This window comes from Erpetoichthys calabaricus, chromosome 11, assembly GCF_900747795.2.
Source record: "Erpetoichthys calabaricus chromosome 11, fErpCal1.3, whole genome shotgun sequence".
NCBI classification, from domain to species: Eukaryota; Metazoa; Chordata; class Cladistia; order Polypteriformes; family Polypteridae; genus Erpetoichthys; species Erpetoichthys calabaricus.
In genome coordinates, this window is record NC_041404.2 from 107318392 (window position 1) to 107335198 (window position 16807).

General features: G+C 38.0%; 1 protein-coding gene across 3 annotated transcripts in view; it reads left to right on the forward strand.

The window, feature by feature from the left end:
- The window catches only part of slc6a16a (solute carrier family 6 member 16a), a 40483-nt gene extending 25888 nt beyond the window's left edge, over positions 1-14595 (forward strand). For all 3 annotated transcript variants that reach the window (XM_051934146.1, XM_051934145.1, XM_051934144.1), the window contains exons 5-13: positions 207-382; positions 479-589; positions 2250-2491; positions 2799-2973; positions 5345-5546; positions 6821-6980; positions 7098-7260; positions 8806-10497; positions 13635-14595. In XM_051934146.1, coding sequence (XP_051790106.1) covers positions 207-382; positions 479-589; positions 2250-2491; positions 2799-2973; positions 5345-5546; positions 6821-6980; positions 7098-7260; positions 8806-9165 — 1589 coding nt within the window. In that variant the 3' untranslated portion in view covers positions 9166-10497; positions 13635-14595. The remainder of the gene's footprint in view (positions 1-206; positions 383-478; positions 590-2249; positions 2492-2798; positions 2974-5344; positions 5547-6820; positions 6981-7097; positions 7261-8805; positions 10498-13634) is intronic.
- The last annotated feature ends 2212 nt before the right edge of the window (positions 14596-16807 follow it).

Below are 16807 nucleotides of genomic sequence, written 5' to 3' on the forward strand. Positions count from 1 at the left end.
ACACATTAACTGTCCTGTGCACATTCATTTATGTAACACAAAAGGATGTACACATACTCGCTTAAACCTTCATATGTGCACACCTGTCATTCTTTACTGTGTACCTATGTTCTGCCAGCCAATAACTCCCACAGAGTGAACTTTCAGAGCATCTCACAGCACTGGAGTACAGTTTATTTTTTATTTTATTTATTTTTGCCTTTCAGTTCCTGAATGCACCCAGAGCTCACCAACCACATACTTCTGGTACCGCCAGGCCTTGGACATCACAGACTCCATTGAGGATACTGGTTCCTTTAATCCCATCATGATTGGGTGCCTCTTTGCTGCCTGGGTTATTGTCTGCTTGGCCATGATTAAAGGCATTAAGTCTTCTGGAAAGGTTGGCCTGCTGACTTGCCATTAGTGTGCCTGTTTACCTGTCTTGTCAGTACCATCTCTTTTCCTTCGCATTAAAAAAAATTAATTGTTGTTTCAGGTCATGTATTTCAGTTCAGTTTTCCCCTATGTGGTTCTTTTCTGCTTCCTAGTCAGAGGGCTCCTTTTGGAAGGTGCTGCTGATGGAATTCGCTATATGTTTTATCCACGGGTAAGTACCGCATGAAATTTGTGTTGCTAGAGGTTAACAATCAATCACTCTTTATTATACATGATTATTAGAGGGGATTATTTTTCTAAGAGGCATTAACAATGTTATGTTCCATTATCATGGCCAAGTGAAACTACATGTGACACATAGCTACACCACAACAATTCTCCAGAGTGGCTATATGATAAATTACCCCTGCTTTATTTTATACTTTCTGGTAGTCCTTTTTTTTTTTTTTTTTTTGTTTTTTTTTTTCCCCAACCTCTGTTCTGCTCGTTGTGTGTCTGGTATGACTCATTTGGCAGCTCATCTCTATGACCTTCATGATCACACAGACTTAAGTTTTGAAAGTCATATGTCAGACTAGTTTCTTGACCCCTTTGTCTTTCAAGACCTATGTGAAATAATATCCTGTCAAAGATCTATATGTACAGTAATCCCTCCTCCATCGCGGGGGTTGCGTTCCAGAACCCCCCGCGAAAGGTGAAAATCCGCGAAGTAGAAGCCATATGTTCATATGGTTATTTTTATATATTTTAAGCCCTTATAAACTCTCCCACACTATTATAAACATTTCCCGCACAATTATACAGCATAAACCCTTTGTATTCTCATAGATATTAGGTAAGATTCATTGAAATTATGTATGTAAACACAGTTTATATACAGTAAAACCTAAATATTATTTTAAAGATATCGAGCGTCTCCGATATCACATATGTTACAGCCATTACGACAGACAGGCCACCAGCAATAAATACGTACAATGCAAGAGAAATTGTATACAGTAAAATGTGTGTACAGTGACACTAAACTATGTACATGTAATAAGTACTGTACGTAGATAATTAATTATGGTTACTCACCAACAATGACACGACAACTTGTCTGATAACGATGAGTTTAATTTTACTGCACAACAAAGGATAGCGTTACAGCTCTTCTAAAGGAGCCTCTTCAGGCGACTGTGTAGCACCGCCGTTGTTCTTCTTCCAGCACTCTTCAATCCAAATCCCTAAAGCAGATTCCATCCAGACTACTGCCTTATCACATCCACTTACAACTCGTTTTGCGCCCTGGTTAAAGGACACTGCGGCCGTAGATCTTATATGCTTTTCCTCCTTTTTAAATAAAAAGAATCGTGGACTCATTGATGCCGTAATGGTGTCCTGCAGCGGTGTAGCTGTTCCCTTCCTTCACCATATCCAAAACTTTTACCTTTTCTGCAATCATTTGCATCTTCTGTTGGCGCTTGGACATGGCCCCTGAAGCAGTAGCAAGAGCACGTTAATGCTGAATGAGTGAGATGAGACTTCCTGGTTAATGCAGCACTCCGTCGCTGAGCCAATCAGCAGCACACAGGTACTTAACTGCATGCTCTGATTGGGTAGCTTCTCAGCCATCTGCCAATAGCATCTCTTGTATGAAATCAACTGGGCAAACCAACTGAGGAAGCAAGTACCAGAAGTAAAAAGACCCATTGTCCGCAGAAACCCGCGAAGCAGCGAAAAATCCACGTTATATATTTAGATATGCTTACATATAAAATCCGCTATAGAGTGAAGCCGCGAAAGTCGAAGCGCAATATAGCGAGGGATTACTGTACTATGCCTCCAAATTGGGTTTCTCAACCCTCTATTGAATATTTTTTCTTTCTTAGTTGCAGATCTGGGGTGATGTACAAGTGTGGCGACAGGCAGCAACACAGGTGTTCTTTGCCCTTGGCCTTGGTTTTGGCAGTGTGATTGCTTATTCCAGCTACAATAGCCACAACAATAATTGCCACTTTGATGCCATCCTTGTCTCCTTCATCAACTTCATGACTTCAGTTCTTGCATCATTGGTGGTATTTGCAGTCCTGGGCTTCCGGGCCAATGTTATTGTGAAGGACTGTGTGGAAAAGTGAGTATGCTAGTCAGTGAAGAAAATAGTTTGGGGGAACTGGCTACAAGACACTTTTTAAATTTATTTGTACTGTGAATATATAAAGTCCCTCATTTGGTGGATAACTCCTACATGAGTTAATTGGAAGAAAGAAGAGGGAAACACTATAGAATGTGCATGCATGAAGGAAGTTTAGTTGATTGGAGGCTAACCCTATTATAGTTTAAACACAGTTACTTTTCTCATTGTCCTTAATGTAAGCCTGACTTACAGAAAAAGTCCTGTCCTTCAGAGGGTGATATATGTGTGTGTCTCTCTGGTGCAGAAACCTTGAGCACTTTTCAATGCTGATGAAAATGGGCTCTATAAACATAAGCCAAGTCATCACTCCTAATGTAAGTGCCACTGTGCAGGAGTACCAGTTGTGGTATGAGCAACATCAGGATGTCCTAAAAGGTATCCCGCTTGAGCGCTGCAGCTTAGAGAAGGAGATGAACAAAGTAAGCACCTTTCTCTTTCTTGGTTTTATTTTTATTCATCACAGATTGTTGTAATATGTTTAACTTTCCTCTTCTCTCTTTCGATACACTTCTAACTTCACTTCTATAGTATATGTCTATCTCATTCATTCTGTTCATTTATTTATTAATTTATATAGGTGAGGGGTAGGCAAAGTCGGTCCTAGAGTGTCCTAGTGGCTTCAGGTTTTTGTTCCAACTTAATAGCTTAATTAGAAACCACTCCTTGCCAATTAAAAATCTTTTGTAAATTTATGACTTCTTAATGTCTTCATTCTGAAGCGGATTAATAATTTTTAGACCTTAACTTTTTTTTTTCCTCTTCAGTTTCTATATTATTATGTTATTCCCCTCTGGTTACTCTTATTTTCTTTCCTAGGGATTATGTGATCTTACCAGGTTCATTACAGGATTGCTCTACTCTCACACTTTGAAATTAATACACACATACATAGATATACAAATACGCACAGACACTAACCACACTTTAACTCACTCAAGTATTGTATGAATAACACAAACAGTCTGCTTTCCCTACTACTCTAAGAGGCTTACTTATCATATGCACGAACCATGTGCAACATCTTAGATATATCTCAGACCTTAAATATTACCTTTGGTCTCCAAGAATATATTCAAAACATAAAAAGGCTCAACATGTCTGGCTATAGGTCATTTATCAACCAGTGAATGTATTTCTTTAACTCACTGTTCATTAAGTGAAAGAGCTCTAATTCCTTAGTTCAATAAAATCTTGCAGTTTGGATCATATGGCACTTCCATACTGCTCCAGGTGCTCCAAAAAATAATTGTACTTCATTACTTCAATCACTCGGTATAGAAAGATGAAAAAAGTTGGTATTTATTAATGAATAATAATAAGTAATAGACAATAAGAGCAATAGTAAAGGCTGGATATGTATAGTTTTTTAAAAAGCTTACTGAAAGGAATTAAGAGATGTCAAGGATGAATGTCCCAGGGCAGCATTGATTTAGCAGTTGGTGTTCATGAAATGCCGTTAACCGACGATCGGATGAAACTGGTCACACACGTCTTTGTGTTCTTTTCTGATGTCTCTTTTCTGACATCTCAGAAGAGGCATATTTATTAAATTCTACATGGGTTTCATAACACGTGATTGTTAGATATTCAGATTGGCAGGCTGTCAATATGATGGAAGAATTCATCAAGATGAAGTAAATTTGGATTCAAGATGATAGGTGTTTTCAAGAGCTTGTCTGGCCAGAGGTGAAGTAAGAGAATTACAGGAGGTGTTGGAAAGGAATTTTGCATTAGCATTGTAGTAGAAGGTGGAACAGCCATCCCACGTGTTAGGAAGGTCCAGAAGGGATAGCAGTTTGTTTTTTCTCATCCTTTTATTACTTTGTGTTCTCCTACTACAGTATTATATAACCCTTCAATGTATTTATTATTGTTAGGTCAAACTTATTTTTGTATGTTTTGTCATCCTTGATCTCATTCTAGATGTGATGAGAGTAATTGATTTAATGTGATACTCATTCAGATATGTTATGTAATCAGTGGCCATTTTTGTAAATTATTATTTTTTTCTTCCTTCACTTGTATACAGTGGCATACAAAAGTTTGGGTACCCTTGCTTAAAATGTCTGTTACTGTGAAAGGTCTGGGACCTTGGTAAAAGTTATCTGAGATCTCCGATATCTTAGTGTGCCCAGTATGTCCTTTCCTTTTTTCATTGTACAATTGTACAAACCAAAACCAATACACTAGTCTTGCATAAAATGCTGAAAAGAAATTGCCATCTTTAGCTTTATGCTGATCAGTTCATCTTCTGCTCACTTAACTATTCACAGTAACAGACATTTTAAGCAAGAGTGCCCAAACCTTTGCATGCCACTGTATAGTAAGTCGATTATAATGGTTTAATATGAGATTGGACATTTTAGCTTGCATATAAAGGTATGTAACAAATATTGAGAGTTGGGGTCTGCCTCAAAACTGCCATGGTCCTGTCTTAGAAAGATAATATGATGGGGGGACCCATAAATTCCCAAAGCTGATAAGTAGCATGAGAGTAGGGTGTAGTTATTGACTATGCCATTAAGTATCAGACAATTACAGTCTTGTTAGTCAGTCAGCTGACTGATTAACATATTAACATCACACATGTTGTCAGTCAAAGGTTTTTTTTTTTTTTTTTTTTTTTTTTTTTTTTTTTTTTAAAGAGAAAACCCAATGTGGTTGTTACTTTCCTCCCCTCATATTTGACAGATGTTGCTCCCTGTGACTCGAGGAAAAAAAAATACATAAATATTAAGGCTGTCAGACCTGAAGTTTGCTTAGCCAACAGGACTTGCTTAATTTTTACAGGGTGTGGAAGGAACAGGTTTGGCTTTCATTGCGTTCACAGAAGCCATGAGCCTATTTCCAGCATCTCCTTTCTGGTCTGTACTCTTCTTCCTGATGCTGCTGAACTTGGGCCTGAGCACCATGTTTGGGAACATGCAGGGCATTCTAACTCCGCTTATTGACAACTTCTCAGCTCTGCGCAGGAGGAGGACACTTTTGACAGGTCAGTGGGGTGCTGGGAAAATTTGTATTGATAAATGTATTAGTTAAGTGATTGGTATATTTTTCTTAGTTTGAACTATGAGCTTTGCTTGGTCACGGTTAGGGTGATAAGATTTTCCAGGAATTTATACAAGATGAGGGAGTGGGTTCTGCTCAATTTGGGTTACTTCTAATATATGGATTTTTTTCTTTTTCATATTTTAGAACAGTAATAGTATTAGAAGATAAACTCATATTTTCCCCTCTTGTTTTAACACTGCTAGTACTTCTAAAAGCTTCAAAGAACTTAAAATAACCCCACCACACTTATACAAATGGTTGCTCATATTGATTGTGGTAAAGCCATGGGTATTTAACATTAGCATGAAAAGAGAATAAAAAAGAAACACACAGGCTTGTAGATGAAAAATCAGTATTAGCTTACATTTTATTATTCAGTTTTCCATTTTCCAATTCCCCCAGATCCACCCTGTTTTGTTTAGTGGCATCTTTCAGTATGTTGTGCAACCACCCACCATCCCTTTTCATTTTTCAATGAAACAACCTCTGTAACAAAACAGATATTTAAAAAATAACATTTTTAAAAATGAACAAGTTATGCTAACTTAGTGAACCGTAGTGCATCAATGGCAATGTGTCAGACAAGTAAAACAGTGATGCTAACAACAGGGTAGGGGGAAAAAGCCAGCTACCTCAATTACAAACTCAAAAAATGTAACTGATTCAGTCAGCAGTGTTTTTGACAGTGTCAGCAGCAGTTGTGCTACAATTTAACAAAGATGGTTTCAAAAACGTTATTTCATAGCTGAAGATGCTGGGCTTGTCATTCTGGGTTTGAAGGCTATATTTTATATTTCTTGCAAGGTCTTATCAAAGTCACTTTTTCATGGATTGCACATTGCTAAAGTAAACCGTCTTTACAAAGCGCACACCTATGCCATCCTGCACTGGCAATCATAAAACATCTGCTATGTCAGATTATGTTCCCATATTGAATACCACTGGAGAGATAGGTGGTTAAACTTGGTGCACCAATGTGTGAAGCAAGCAGCAGTATCCACAGAATGGTGCCTGCAGATATAACTGCAATGTGAAATTATACATTGTCTAAAATACAGAGCAAAGAAAGACTTTTAAGAACATGCTGTGATACCTAATTTTTGACTGATCCTGTTTATGAGATTGTTTGGGAAATGCAAGATGTCTGATCACACTGCTCAGAGAAAATGAAGTAAATTTCAAGTTCTGATAAGCTTCTTTTCTCTTTCTGTACAGTGTTAAGTTGCCTCCTGGGATTCCTTATTGGCCTGCTATTTGTCCAGCGCTGTGGTAGCTATTTTGTCACAATGTTTGATGACTACTCGGCCACTCTTCCACTCATTATCGTTGTAGTGTTTGAGACCATCAGTGTGTCCTGGGTCTATGGAGCTGAGCGGTGAGGATAAGAGTTTTGTCTTGTTTGATCCTGTGAATTATTTGGCACTTGCTTCTGAAAGCCACATATGGTAAAGAGCTAACCATTTATTTGATTATTTCTATTTTTGTCAATCAGATTTATAGATGATATTGAAGGGATGTTGGCATGGCGCCCACCAGTAGTGTATAAATACCTGTGGAAATATATCTGCCTTATTGGTATGGTAGGCCTGCTTCTTGCCAGTCTGATCCAAATGTGTATCCAGCACCCCACTTATAGGGCATGGAATGTCTCACAGGTAATAATTAATGTCACTTTTATATATCATGTTTTTTTGTCCTAGTTTGAGTCACTGTGAACCTCTTATTTCTTGCAAATTGTAAGTTAGAACATTTTTGTATGGCCAAACAATTAGATGTGTTCAAGAAGCTTTGAATGTTGTGGAATATAATATAAACTGTTCATAAAAATTAATGGAGCACTTAAATCACACATCAGATATCGAGGAACAATATTAAAGTGGAAAATATTTACTGTGTAATTCACTGAGAACAAAATGATGTAACAATGGTCAGTGGAAACCAAAATCACTAACTCATTGAATGCTGGATTCAACATCACACTGAAAATAAGAGTCAAAAATTGAAATCATAGGCTGAACCAATCTGCATGAATTTCATCATGGCAACTCGTAACATAACTTGGTAGTGTGTATGGTGTCCATGTTCCTGTATGCACTCCCGACAATGTCTAAACATGTTCCTGATGAGACGAGGGATCTCCTCCCAGTCCTGGATCAGAACGTTAGTGCCCTCCTGGACATTTTGTGGTGCTAATTGCTGGTGTTGAATGCACCGATACATAACATCCCAAATATTCTCAATTGGATTCAGGTCTGGGAAATGTGCGAGCCAGTCAATGGCATCAATGCCTTTATCATCCAGGAACTGCCTACACATTCTGGCCACATGAGGCCGGGCATTGTCCTTCACTAAGAGAAACCCAGGGCCCATTGCACCTATGTAAGTTCTGGCAAATGCTCTAAGCATTTTATTGTGGTGCCTAAAAAGTAGTCATGGTAGCGTTGCCTAGCATGTTTAGGTCTGTTCAACCCTCCAAGGATATGCCTCCCCAGACCATCACTGACTCGCTGTGAAACTGGCTATGCTGGATGATGTTGCAGGCTGCATAACATTCACCATGGTGTCTCCAGACTCTTTGATGTCTGTCACATCTGCTTAGAGTGAACCTGCTCTCATCTGTGAAAAGAATGGGGCACCAATGACAAAGCTACAAATTGTGGTATTCTCTGGAGAGTGCCAACCAAAGCTACACGGTGATGGGCTCGAACACATGTCCTACTAGAGGACGTCAGGCCCTCATGCCACCCTCATTGTTTCTTACCATACTATCAGAAACAAACTAACACCAGTAGCCAGCTGGAGGTCATTTTGTAGGGCTCTGGCAGTGCTCCTTCTGTTCCTCCACCCACAAAGGAGTAGATACTAGTCCTGCTGCTGGGTTGATGCCCTTCTACAGCTCTGTCCAGCTGTCCTCTTGTAATGGCCCATCTCCTTGTATCTGCTCCATGCTCTTGAGATTGTCTGTGATCCTGGGGGAGCTGGACTACCTGTGCCACCTCAATCAATTTTGAAAATTGGCCATTGGGAGAATGATTCTAAAAAGTGTATTACCCTATGCTCTGCTTCCCTGCACTGGTGGTTTTAAAGTAGACAATTTGGAAAACTAAAAATTCTAACATTGATGTTACCCCTATGTACAGAGCCAAACATTAACTGAGCTATTACATAATCACATCTCTGCTTACTATTTTGTTTGACAGGCAGAAGAAGTCACCCTTCAGTATCCACCTTGGGGGATGGTGGTCTTGATTGGACTCATTCTGTTGGCCTCTCTGCCTATCCCTGCCTTATTTATTCGCCAGCTGGTACGAGAGTATGTGGGCTGGCCAGATGCTGATCCCACTCAGACTTCACACAACTACTATGCTGAAGTATACACAAAGTGCTCTACTGATCCTGATACTGCTCAGATCGCTGAGCAGGCTGCAGAGGAGATGGATGAGGCCACCCGTGAAAATGGATTCTTTGTACGAGAGAATGAGGAGTACAAACTTCTACCACAAGAAGAGGGTACTGATGGACAAGCAGAATTTCCTTGGACAGCTACCACTGGGTTATAACTTCCAGATTTCCATCCACCCAGTGTTTTTTTTCCCAGGTCTTGAAAGAAATTTTCAGTTGGTGGTGATGGGGAAAGTTGGGGTCAAAAACCATGAATTAGAATACTGATTTAGTCAGCGTATCCCAACAGAGTGAAGCAGAATGAGCCTTAAGATGTCTTCCTCAAAATCAGCTATAGTGATGTTCCTCCAATATGCCACACCTTGGCTTATTTCATTTGAGCCTGTGAAAAATGGCTAGGACAAATGGACATCATAATGACTAATTCTATGTATATTTTCAGCCAAACCTGGAATTCGCACCAGTATTTTTTGTAAGAATTCTTATATCACATCAGAGCTCTTCCAGAATCCCTGACCTGTGCATTTTTAGAAAGACTGTGGCCTTCTGCTCATCGTTTTATTTAGCACCAGTTCGTCTACGCATTTTGTGAATGTAGTATTGTGACAAGCCGGAATGGTATATAGTATTGTTATTGCATGATGTCAGAGATTTTAGCAAATGTTACCCATTTCACAGCAAATTGGCACAAAGGACATTTTCTTTGTATCTCCGTCACTGAAGCTAAGTAATTACCTATGCATCAGGTTATCCCTCTTCAGACGTCTGTTTCTAAACTACAGCACTCCTTTCCCACCACTGACTCTCTACACTGATGTCCCCTTTATTGTGGCATTTTCCCCATTTTGAGTGAGGTAGAGTTGAGATTACTTCAGATCTGCTCTTTGGTGTTTTAATTCCTATTGTAGAAAATTTTACCTTACAGATTTTTGGCAGGAATTTTTTTAGCAACATTTTTTGGGCAGGCGTTTTTAATTTCTTCAAGTTGTAATTTCTGCCTCTACATTAACAGTCTTGTGCCCTTCCTTGTGAAAAATGACAGTTTCCATTACTATTTATTTTTGAACTGCACATTTAGTTTGAATTGATATGGTTCTCAGTTAATGCAACTTACTCTGCCTTTGTCTCTCCATAACCATTATAGGAGTTTGGTTCATAAGTCATTACCTCTGTTTACTTTGGTCGTTTTTTGTTTTTTTTTTATGTCTACCTCCAACCATTCTGGCCCTTTGTTTCCACTTGTCATTTTTAGCCTGATTATTTCTTCATCAAGGTCAACAAAACGTTTACCACATTATCCCATCTAATCCAATGTCTTCTCTTTTGTAACTTCCGCTGACTCCAGTATAGCTTGGTCTAGACATGTTGGGCTCTTGAGGGTGGTACAACTTCATTTTCTGTAATATTTGGTTCCGGCTTTCTTCTTTTGCTACTTCTAAAATATTACACTTTGACATGGAACCAATGTGTAGCACGCTGGCCATTTCCAGGTTTTAACCCTATAACGCCGAGCGCGACGTTTTCGTAACATTTAATTAAAACGTATCTGGTACAGAAATTCTAAAGCTTTTGGAGCCGACGACGATGTCAACGAAATCGGCGCACTTTACTATTACAAATGCATACCGCTAGTCAGGCATTTTAGCGGCCAAATGCTTGAATAGTGGCACATGTTTCGACCGATTGTGCGTGTGTGGTTAGGTGCTCGTTGCCGTTCAGTGCATTTCACGATAATTTTCAATCTAGTGAAGTTTTAGTGTTGATATTTTTTGTATATGTTCATAAAACTGTAGTTTTTATGTCAAAGGTGTAATACTCATAAAAAACATTATATTTATTATATATTTCCGCTTTTTCAAAACGTAACGAATTCGTTACGTTCGTCTTTTGATTCGACGGTGACAAAAATTACCACAGCATGGATTGTGGTTTGTTTTATGGAAAACGGCGAATATATGACCTAGATGGAAGCGGTACAGACTCAGACAAGGAACCAGATGCTAATACGGATGACACTGGTAAATAAAATGTGTATTATATTTAAAAATTTTCATTTTACAATATACAATTTGGGCAGCACGGTGGCACAGTGGGTAGCACTGCTGCCTTGCAGTTGGGAGACCTGGGGACCTGGGTTTGCTTCTCAGGTCCTCCCTGCGTGGAGTTTGCATGTTCTCCTCATGTCTGCTTGGGTTTCCTCCCACAGTCCAAAGACATGCAGGTTAGATGCATTGGCAATTCTAAATTGTCCCTAGTGTGTGCCCTGCGGTGGGCTGGCACCCTGCCCGGGGTTTGTTTCCTGCCTTGTGCCCTGTGTTGACTGGGATTGGCTCCAGCAGACCCCCGTGATCCTGTGTTCAGATTCAGCGGGTTGGAAAATGGATGGATGGATATAAAATTTTAATTATATTGCTATTCAAACTATTTTGATAACTATTTATTTTTTCCCATGATAGGAAGTGAATATGCGCCCGATTATTTTGATTTGGATGAATTAGAAGACCTCGTAGTTAGTAATGATAATACTAGTGAAGATGAGTTAGAAACTTCAGTTGTTGAAGTTGAAGAATCAATTCCAATAACTACAAGTTCAAAGCCATCTACATCAAGAAATTTCCAATCAAAAAGAATTCCTCTTTGGCGGCACATTTCTGGAGACGGTACAGCTAGACCTATGCCTGAATGGTTAGGACAAATAGATTCTTCTGGGGTAATAAAACGTCCTGTTGAATATTTTAGACATTTTTTCTCGAAGGATATCATTACTCATATTGTCGACCAATCAAATCTTTATGCAATCCAGCAAAATCCTAATAAACCTCTTGCACTGAGTAGGCAGGAACTTGAGCAATTTTTGGGTACACTGCTTGCTATGTCTATGGTGAAGCTCTCAAATTCACGTTTATATTGGAAGAGCAAACTAAACTGTCCTATTGTATCGGAAGTGATAAGTAGAGATAGATGGGAAGAACTGCGGTGGGTTGGCACCCTGCCCAGGATTGTTTCCTGCCTTGTGCCCTGTGTTGGCTGGGATTGGCTCCAGCAGACCCCCGTGACCCTGTGTTCGGATTCAGCGGGTTGGAAAATGGATGGATGGATGGATAGATGGGAAGAAATAAAGTCCAAGATTCACTTCAATGATAATTCACAAATTCCCTTACCTAATGAGAAAACAGATAAATTATTCAAGATCCGGCCTTTGATAGACCATTTACAAAAAAAGTTTCGGGAAATACCAATGCCCCAAATGCTATGCGTGGATGAACAGATAGTTCCATTCAAAGGAAGATCAAGCATGAAACAATATATACCCAGCAAACCACACAAGTGGGGATACAAATTGTTTGTTCTTTGCGATGACAAAGGCATCATGTATGATTTTTTCATATATTCAGAGAAAATTGAACCGGTATTAGGAGAACCCGACTTGGGAGCTAGTTCAAATGTAGTACTGAAATTGGCCCAATCAATTCCTGTTGGATTGAACCATTTATTATATTTTGATAACTGGTTTACGTCACTTCCTTTGATGACAACTTTAGCAAAGAAAAAATATTTAGCTTGGGAACTGTTAGAATCAATCGTTTGCCTGGCATCAAACTAATCAAGGACAAAGATTTGATGAAAAGAGGCAAAGGGTCCCATCAAGAAGTGACTGCTCTAGTTGAAGATACTGAAGTACGTGTAGTGAAATGGGCAGATAATAGAGTTGTAAACCTTATGTCAACTTTTGCCTCGGCAGAACCAAAGACCAACTGTAAGCGATATGACAAAAAGACAAAACAAACCATCACAATCGATTGCCCCGCTATTGTGAAAACCTACAATCAGTTTATGGGAGGTGTTGATTTGATGGACTCGCTAATTGCACTGTACAGAATTCACATCAGATCGAAAAAATATTATCACAAATTATTTTTTCATTTTATAGATGTGACTGTTGTGAACTCTTGGCTACTTTATCGTAGAGACTGTGAGAGCCTTCAGTTACCAAAAAAAAAGATCCAAAGTCTGCAAGAGTTCAAAATGAGCATCACCGAAGCTCTTCTTCTTGAAGAAAAAAGTAATAGACCAACAAAAAGAGGCAGACCTTCAACTAGTTCTACTGATGTTGAGTTTGCTAACAAAAAGAGAAGAGGTCCTGCCACCAAAAGTATCCCTGGAAGTGATATCCGTTTGGATGGTCTTCACCATTACCCTGAGGTCACAAACAGAGGAAGATGCAAAAATGTAAATTGCAAGAGCGCACCAGTATTTTTCTGCAGCAAATGCAAAGTTCATCTTTGTATCACAAAAGAAAAAAATTGTTTTGTTCAATTTCACACTAACTAAAATTATAAACAAATACATTTTGTATTATACTTTATAAATAAAATAAGCTTTCAGTTTGTTTTTTTTATTTAATAATAAAATAAGATGAAAAACAATATAGAAATGAAGGTGCATTTTTTATTCTTGTATTATAGATCCATGGACGAATGTGACAATTTGGTTACATTTAAAAAACATTGCAAATTTTATATTTTTTTAATATATTTTGGTTGTTTTATATATTGATAACTATGAAAGTAAAGAATAAAAACAAAAAAAATTTTTTTTCCTGAAATTAAAAATTCAGGCGTTATAGGGTTAACCTTCCCAATGCAAATCTGCTTTCATATTCTTCTTGTAGTATTCAGGTCTGCTACCCACACAGAAACTCTTTCACTCAAGTTCTTTATTCCTTAACTTCATTTAGAATCATTCTGACATTATATTTAAAGTTGTCCATAAATATTGCCGTTTTACGCATCTCTGTATTGCATGCATTCTTTCTATAGTCTAGAATCAATTAAGCCCTTTCTCATAAGGCTGTAAGTTACGGATTTTGCCAACTTGGTTAATCTTGTGTAAATCAACCACACTTATCGATTAAACGTGAGGTTGATTTTTTTTTAATTTTAACGCCAAAATGTAATGTGCATTTGCACATAACGGTATGAATAATGGCTTTCTGAACCACTTAAAGTTTTGTTTTCTCTTCAGGTAATTTCTAGATAATTTAAATGACATCTGCTTGCATTTTATTGGTTTTACTGTTGCAATTGTCATGCAACTTACCTGACAGAGCTTCAAATATTGGGAGAAGAGAGTTGGTGTGGCAGAAATTTGTTCAAACAGCTGACTGCATGCTGACGCTAATACATTCAGCTGTGCCTGAATTTTAGTAACTTGGATTTGGAAGTTGTTTAAGCATCAGGAGTGGCCGTCAGCGGAGAAAAAAAAATGTAGAAAATATACAAGTTGAATGAACCTCACTGAAGGTAAATTTAACTAATACGAAATTTACATTGTACAGAAGTTTTTCTATTTTATGACAATGATATAATTTTGCTAGTGCTTTTAAATTAGATTTGCTCAAACTTAAAACTTGTATAGTTCACTCTATTTAAAATATCTTGGTGAAAACTGAACCTTCCTAACAAATTTCCTTGAAGAATAAATATACCAAACTTCAAAAAGACTTTCCACTTGTTGTTATGAGGACAGTAAGACAGACATGCCAACAATAAACGGGCGTTTTTCACCTTTATGCAAAGTTTACCTAAAAATATTTTTAAAAATTGGTTAATAGTCTTTCACCATCATTAAGGTGTGTCACCACGGATACTCATTTCACTGACAATCTGAACAGGGCTACTTCATCATGTCCTTTGCAAATTATGGTACATTCCTCTTTAGATCTGGTTCATCTTTGTGTCATGCATATCTTGCTTTCCAATCACTTTGGTTCCTTTTTAGATGTCTCAAATCTTGAGACATTCCAAAAACTAAGTCGGGGCCTCTCTGGCTATGTTTTCTTGTCCACATTCTTCAAATATGACTATGCTACATGTTATTAAAGGTTTGTGATTGTATTTGGACTGTTTTCAGCACAATCATCATACCCACATAGGCTTTTAATACAGTGTACTGTAGGTTCAGGATCTTTTGGCAAATACAGGTTAACTTACTTTGCTTTGTACTGTGACCCAGTTAACTGGTCCAGTTGAGACAATTAAGACAGGTCTGCCATTTCCCTTCTTGGTTGATGGGAGAGCTTCTGAACTGTAAGATGACACCCCAGCTTTTCATGTAATGAAGTAAGTTTGCTGGTGGTGTCTTTTTATTTTGGTTTTACCTCTGTGTGAATGCCTAAATTGAGTGCTGTAACAAAAGCTGTGTAGTCATTGGAAAGTCCTTGCATTCAAATGTATGAACTGCAGAAATATGAACAAGGGGGGGAGAGAACTTGCTTAGAGCATGTATGTATCATCATTAGCTCTGAATCTGAACTTGAAAATTTTCATATGAAGAGAGTCCGTTTTGCAAACTTCAGGTTTTTTACAAATTTTTTTTACTTGTGTCCATCTGTTCTGCTCTAATACTGTTACCTCTGAATTAAGGATGTGGCATAAATCAAGGAGCAGCAGAGCTGGCAGCTGTTTGAGTGGCTGTCAATTTTTTGTATTTAAGTTACTTTATTTTTTTGCATCTTTGGGGAAGATAGTATTATTTTATTGTATTCTTGTAAATGCTGAGTGTTGAAATGGAACATATTTTGTTGAAATAATAAATAGCTTTTATTTCACTCGAGTCTGTGCCACTTGTATTCACTCCATTGCACTATGGTTGCCCATGATCGGCTTCAGAACTTTAGCAAAGCAACCCATTCCCTTTCAGTCTGCATACATACTACTCTAAACATGGACTTAATTGCAGCACCTCTCCAGAAAATTCCCACAAATACTGTATGGGTTGATCATACTGAATAGCAGAGTAAAGGAACCTTAGTGAAACTTAAAGCAACCAGTTGGCAGCTTCACAGCTATGGCCTGGAGTACAAACAACAAAAACAGTCATTTATTAAAATACCACCCTGCTAAAAACACCAAACCAAAACATCAAAAGGAAGCAGAGAAAGTTCAAGTAATTATACATACTTTATTAGATCCCTTTTGTTTTACTTAAACAGTGTATAACAGAATAAACAGAATATTGCTAAAACACAGAAAATACAAAAAAAAAATCAAAATTGTCTTCTTTTTTTTTGTTAAATCAGTAAAGATATACAAACTCAGTCCAAAACAGGCCATTCTCCATTTCACTACAGAGTACAGACTTCCATTAAAAGGGTTCTCTTAATACTAGGGGGCTCCGCCCCCTGCTCGCTTCGCTCACCAACCCCTGGTGTTGGGTAACGCGAAATTGTTTGATGTATGCATGAGATACATTAGAGTGTAAAGGTGTAGATGATGCATATAGGAAGTAAAGAACGTATTGTATGGTAAATCACAAAGATTTATTGGAATATCTCTTTATATGCAATATTTGTAGTAAAGATGGTTTGTTGTCCTTGAATGAGTTTTCCTTGGTTTGGAGTATTTATAACTTTAACTTTAATGTCAGATGAACGCCGAACTCATGAGAAGGCTACATAAAGTTGTCCATGTCCAAATACGCGCTCAGAGAGGTATATGTCAACTTTGTCCATGGTGTGCACTTGGGATTTGTTGATTGTCATGGCAAATGCAGGTTTAATGGGATATTGGCATCGCCCAAGTGTAAATGGTAATTCAAGGGCAGAACTTGTAAGCTCAATTCTAGGAATTACAACAGTATTGTTAGGATGTGATCCTGTAAGTATTTTTGCTTCAATAACATTGTCTGTCATGGTGTTGATGACTAAACGTGTACCGTTGCATAAACCTTATTCAGTATTAAGGTTTCTTAATAGCATGACAACTGTTACGATTTTAAGGTTAAGATTGTGTTGTGGTA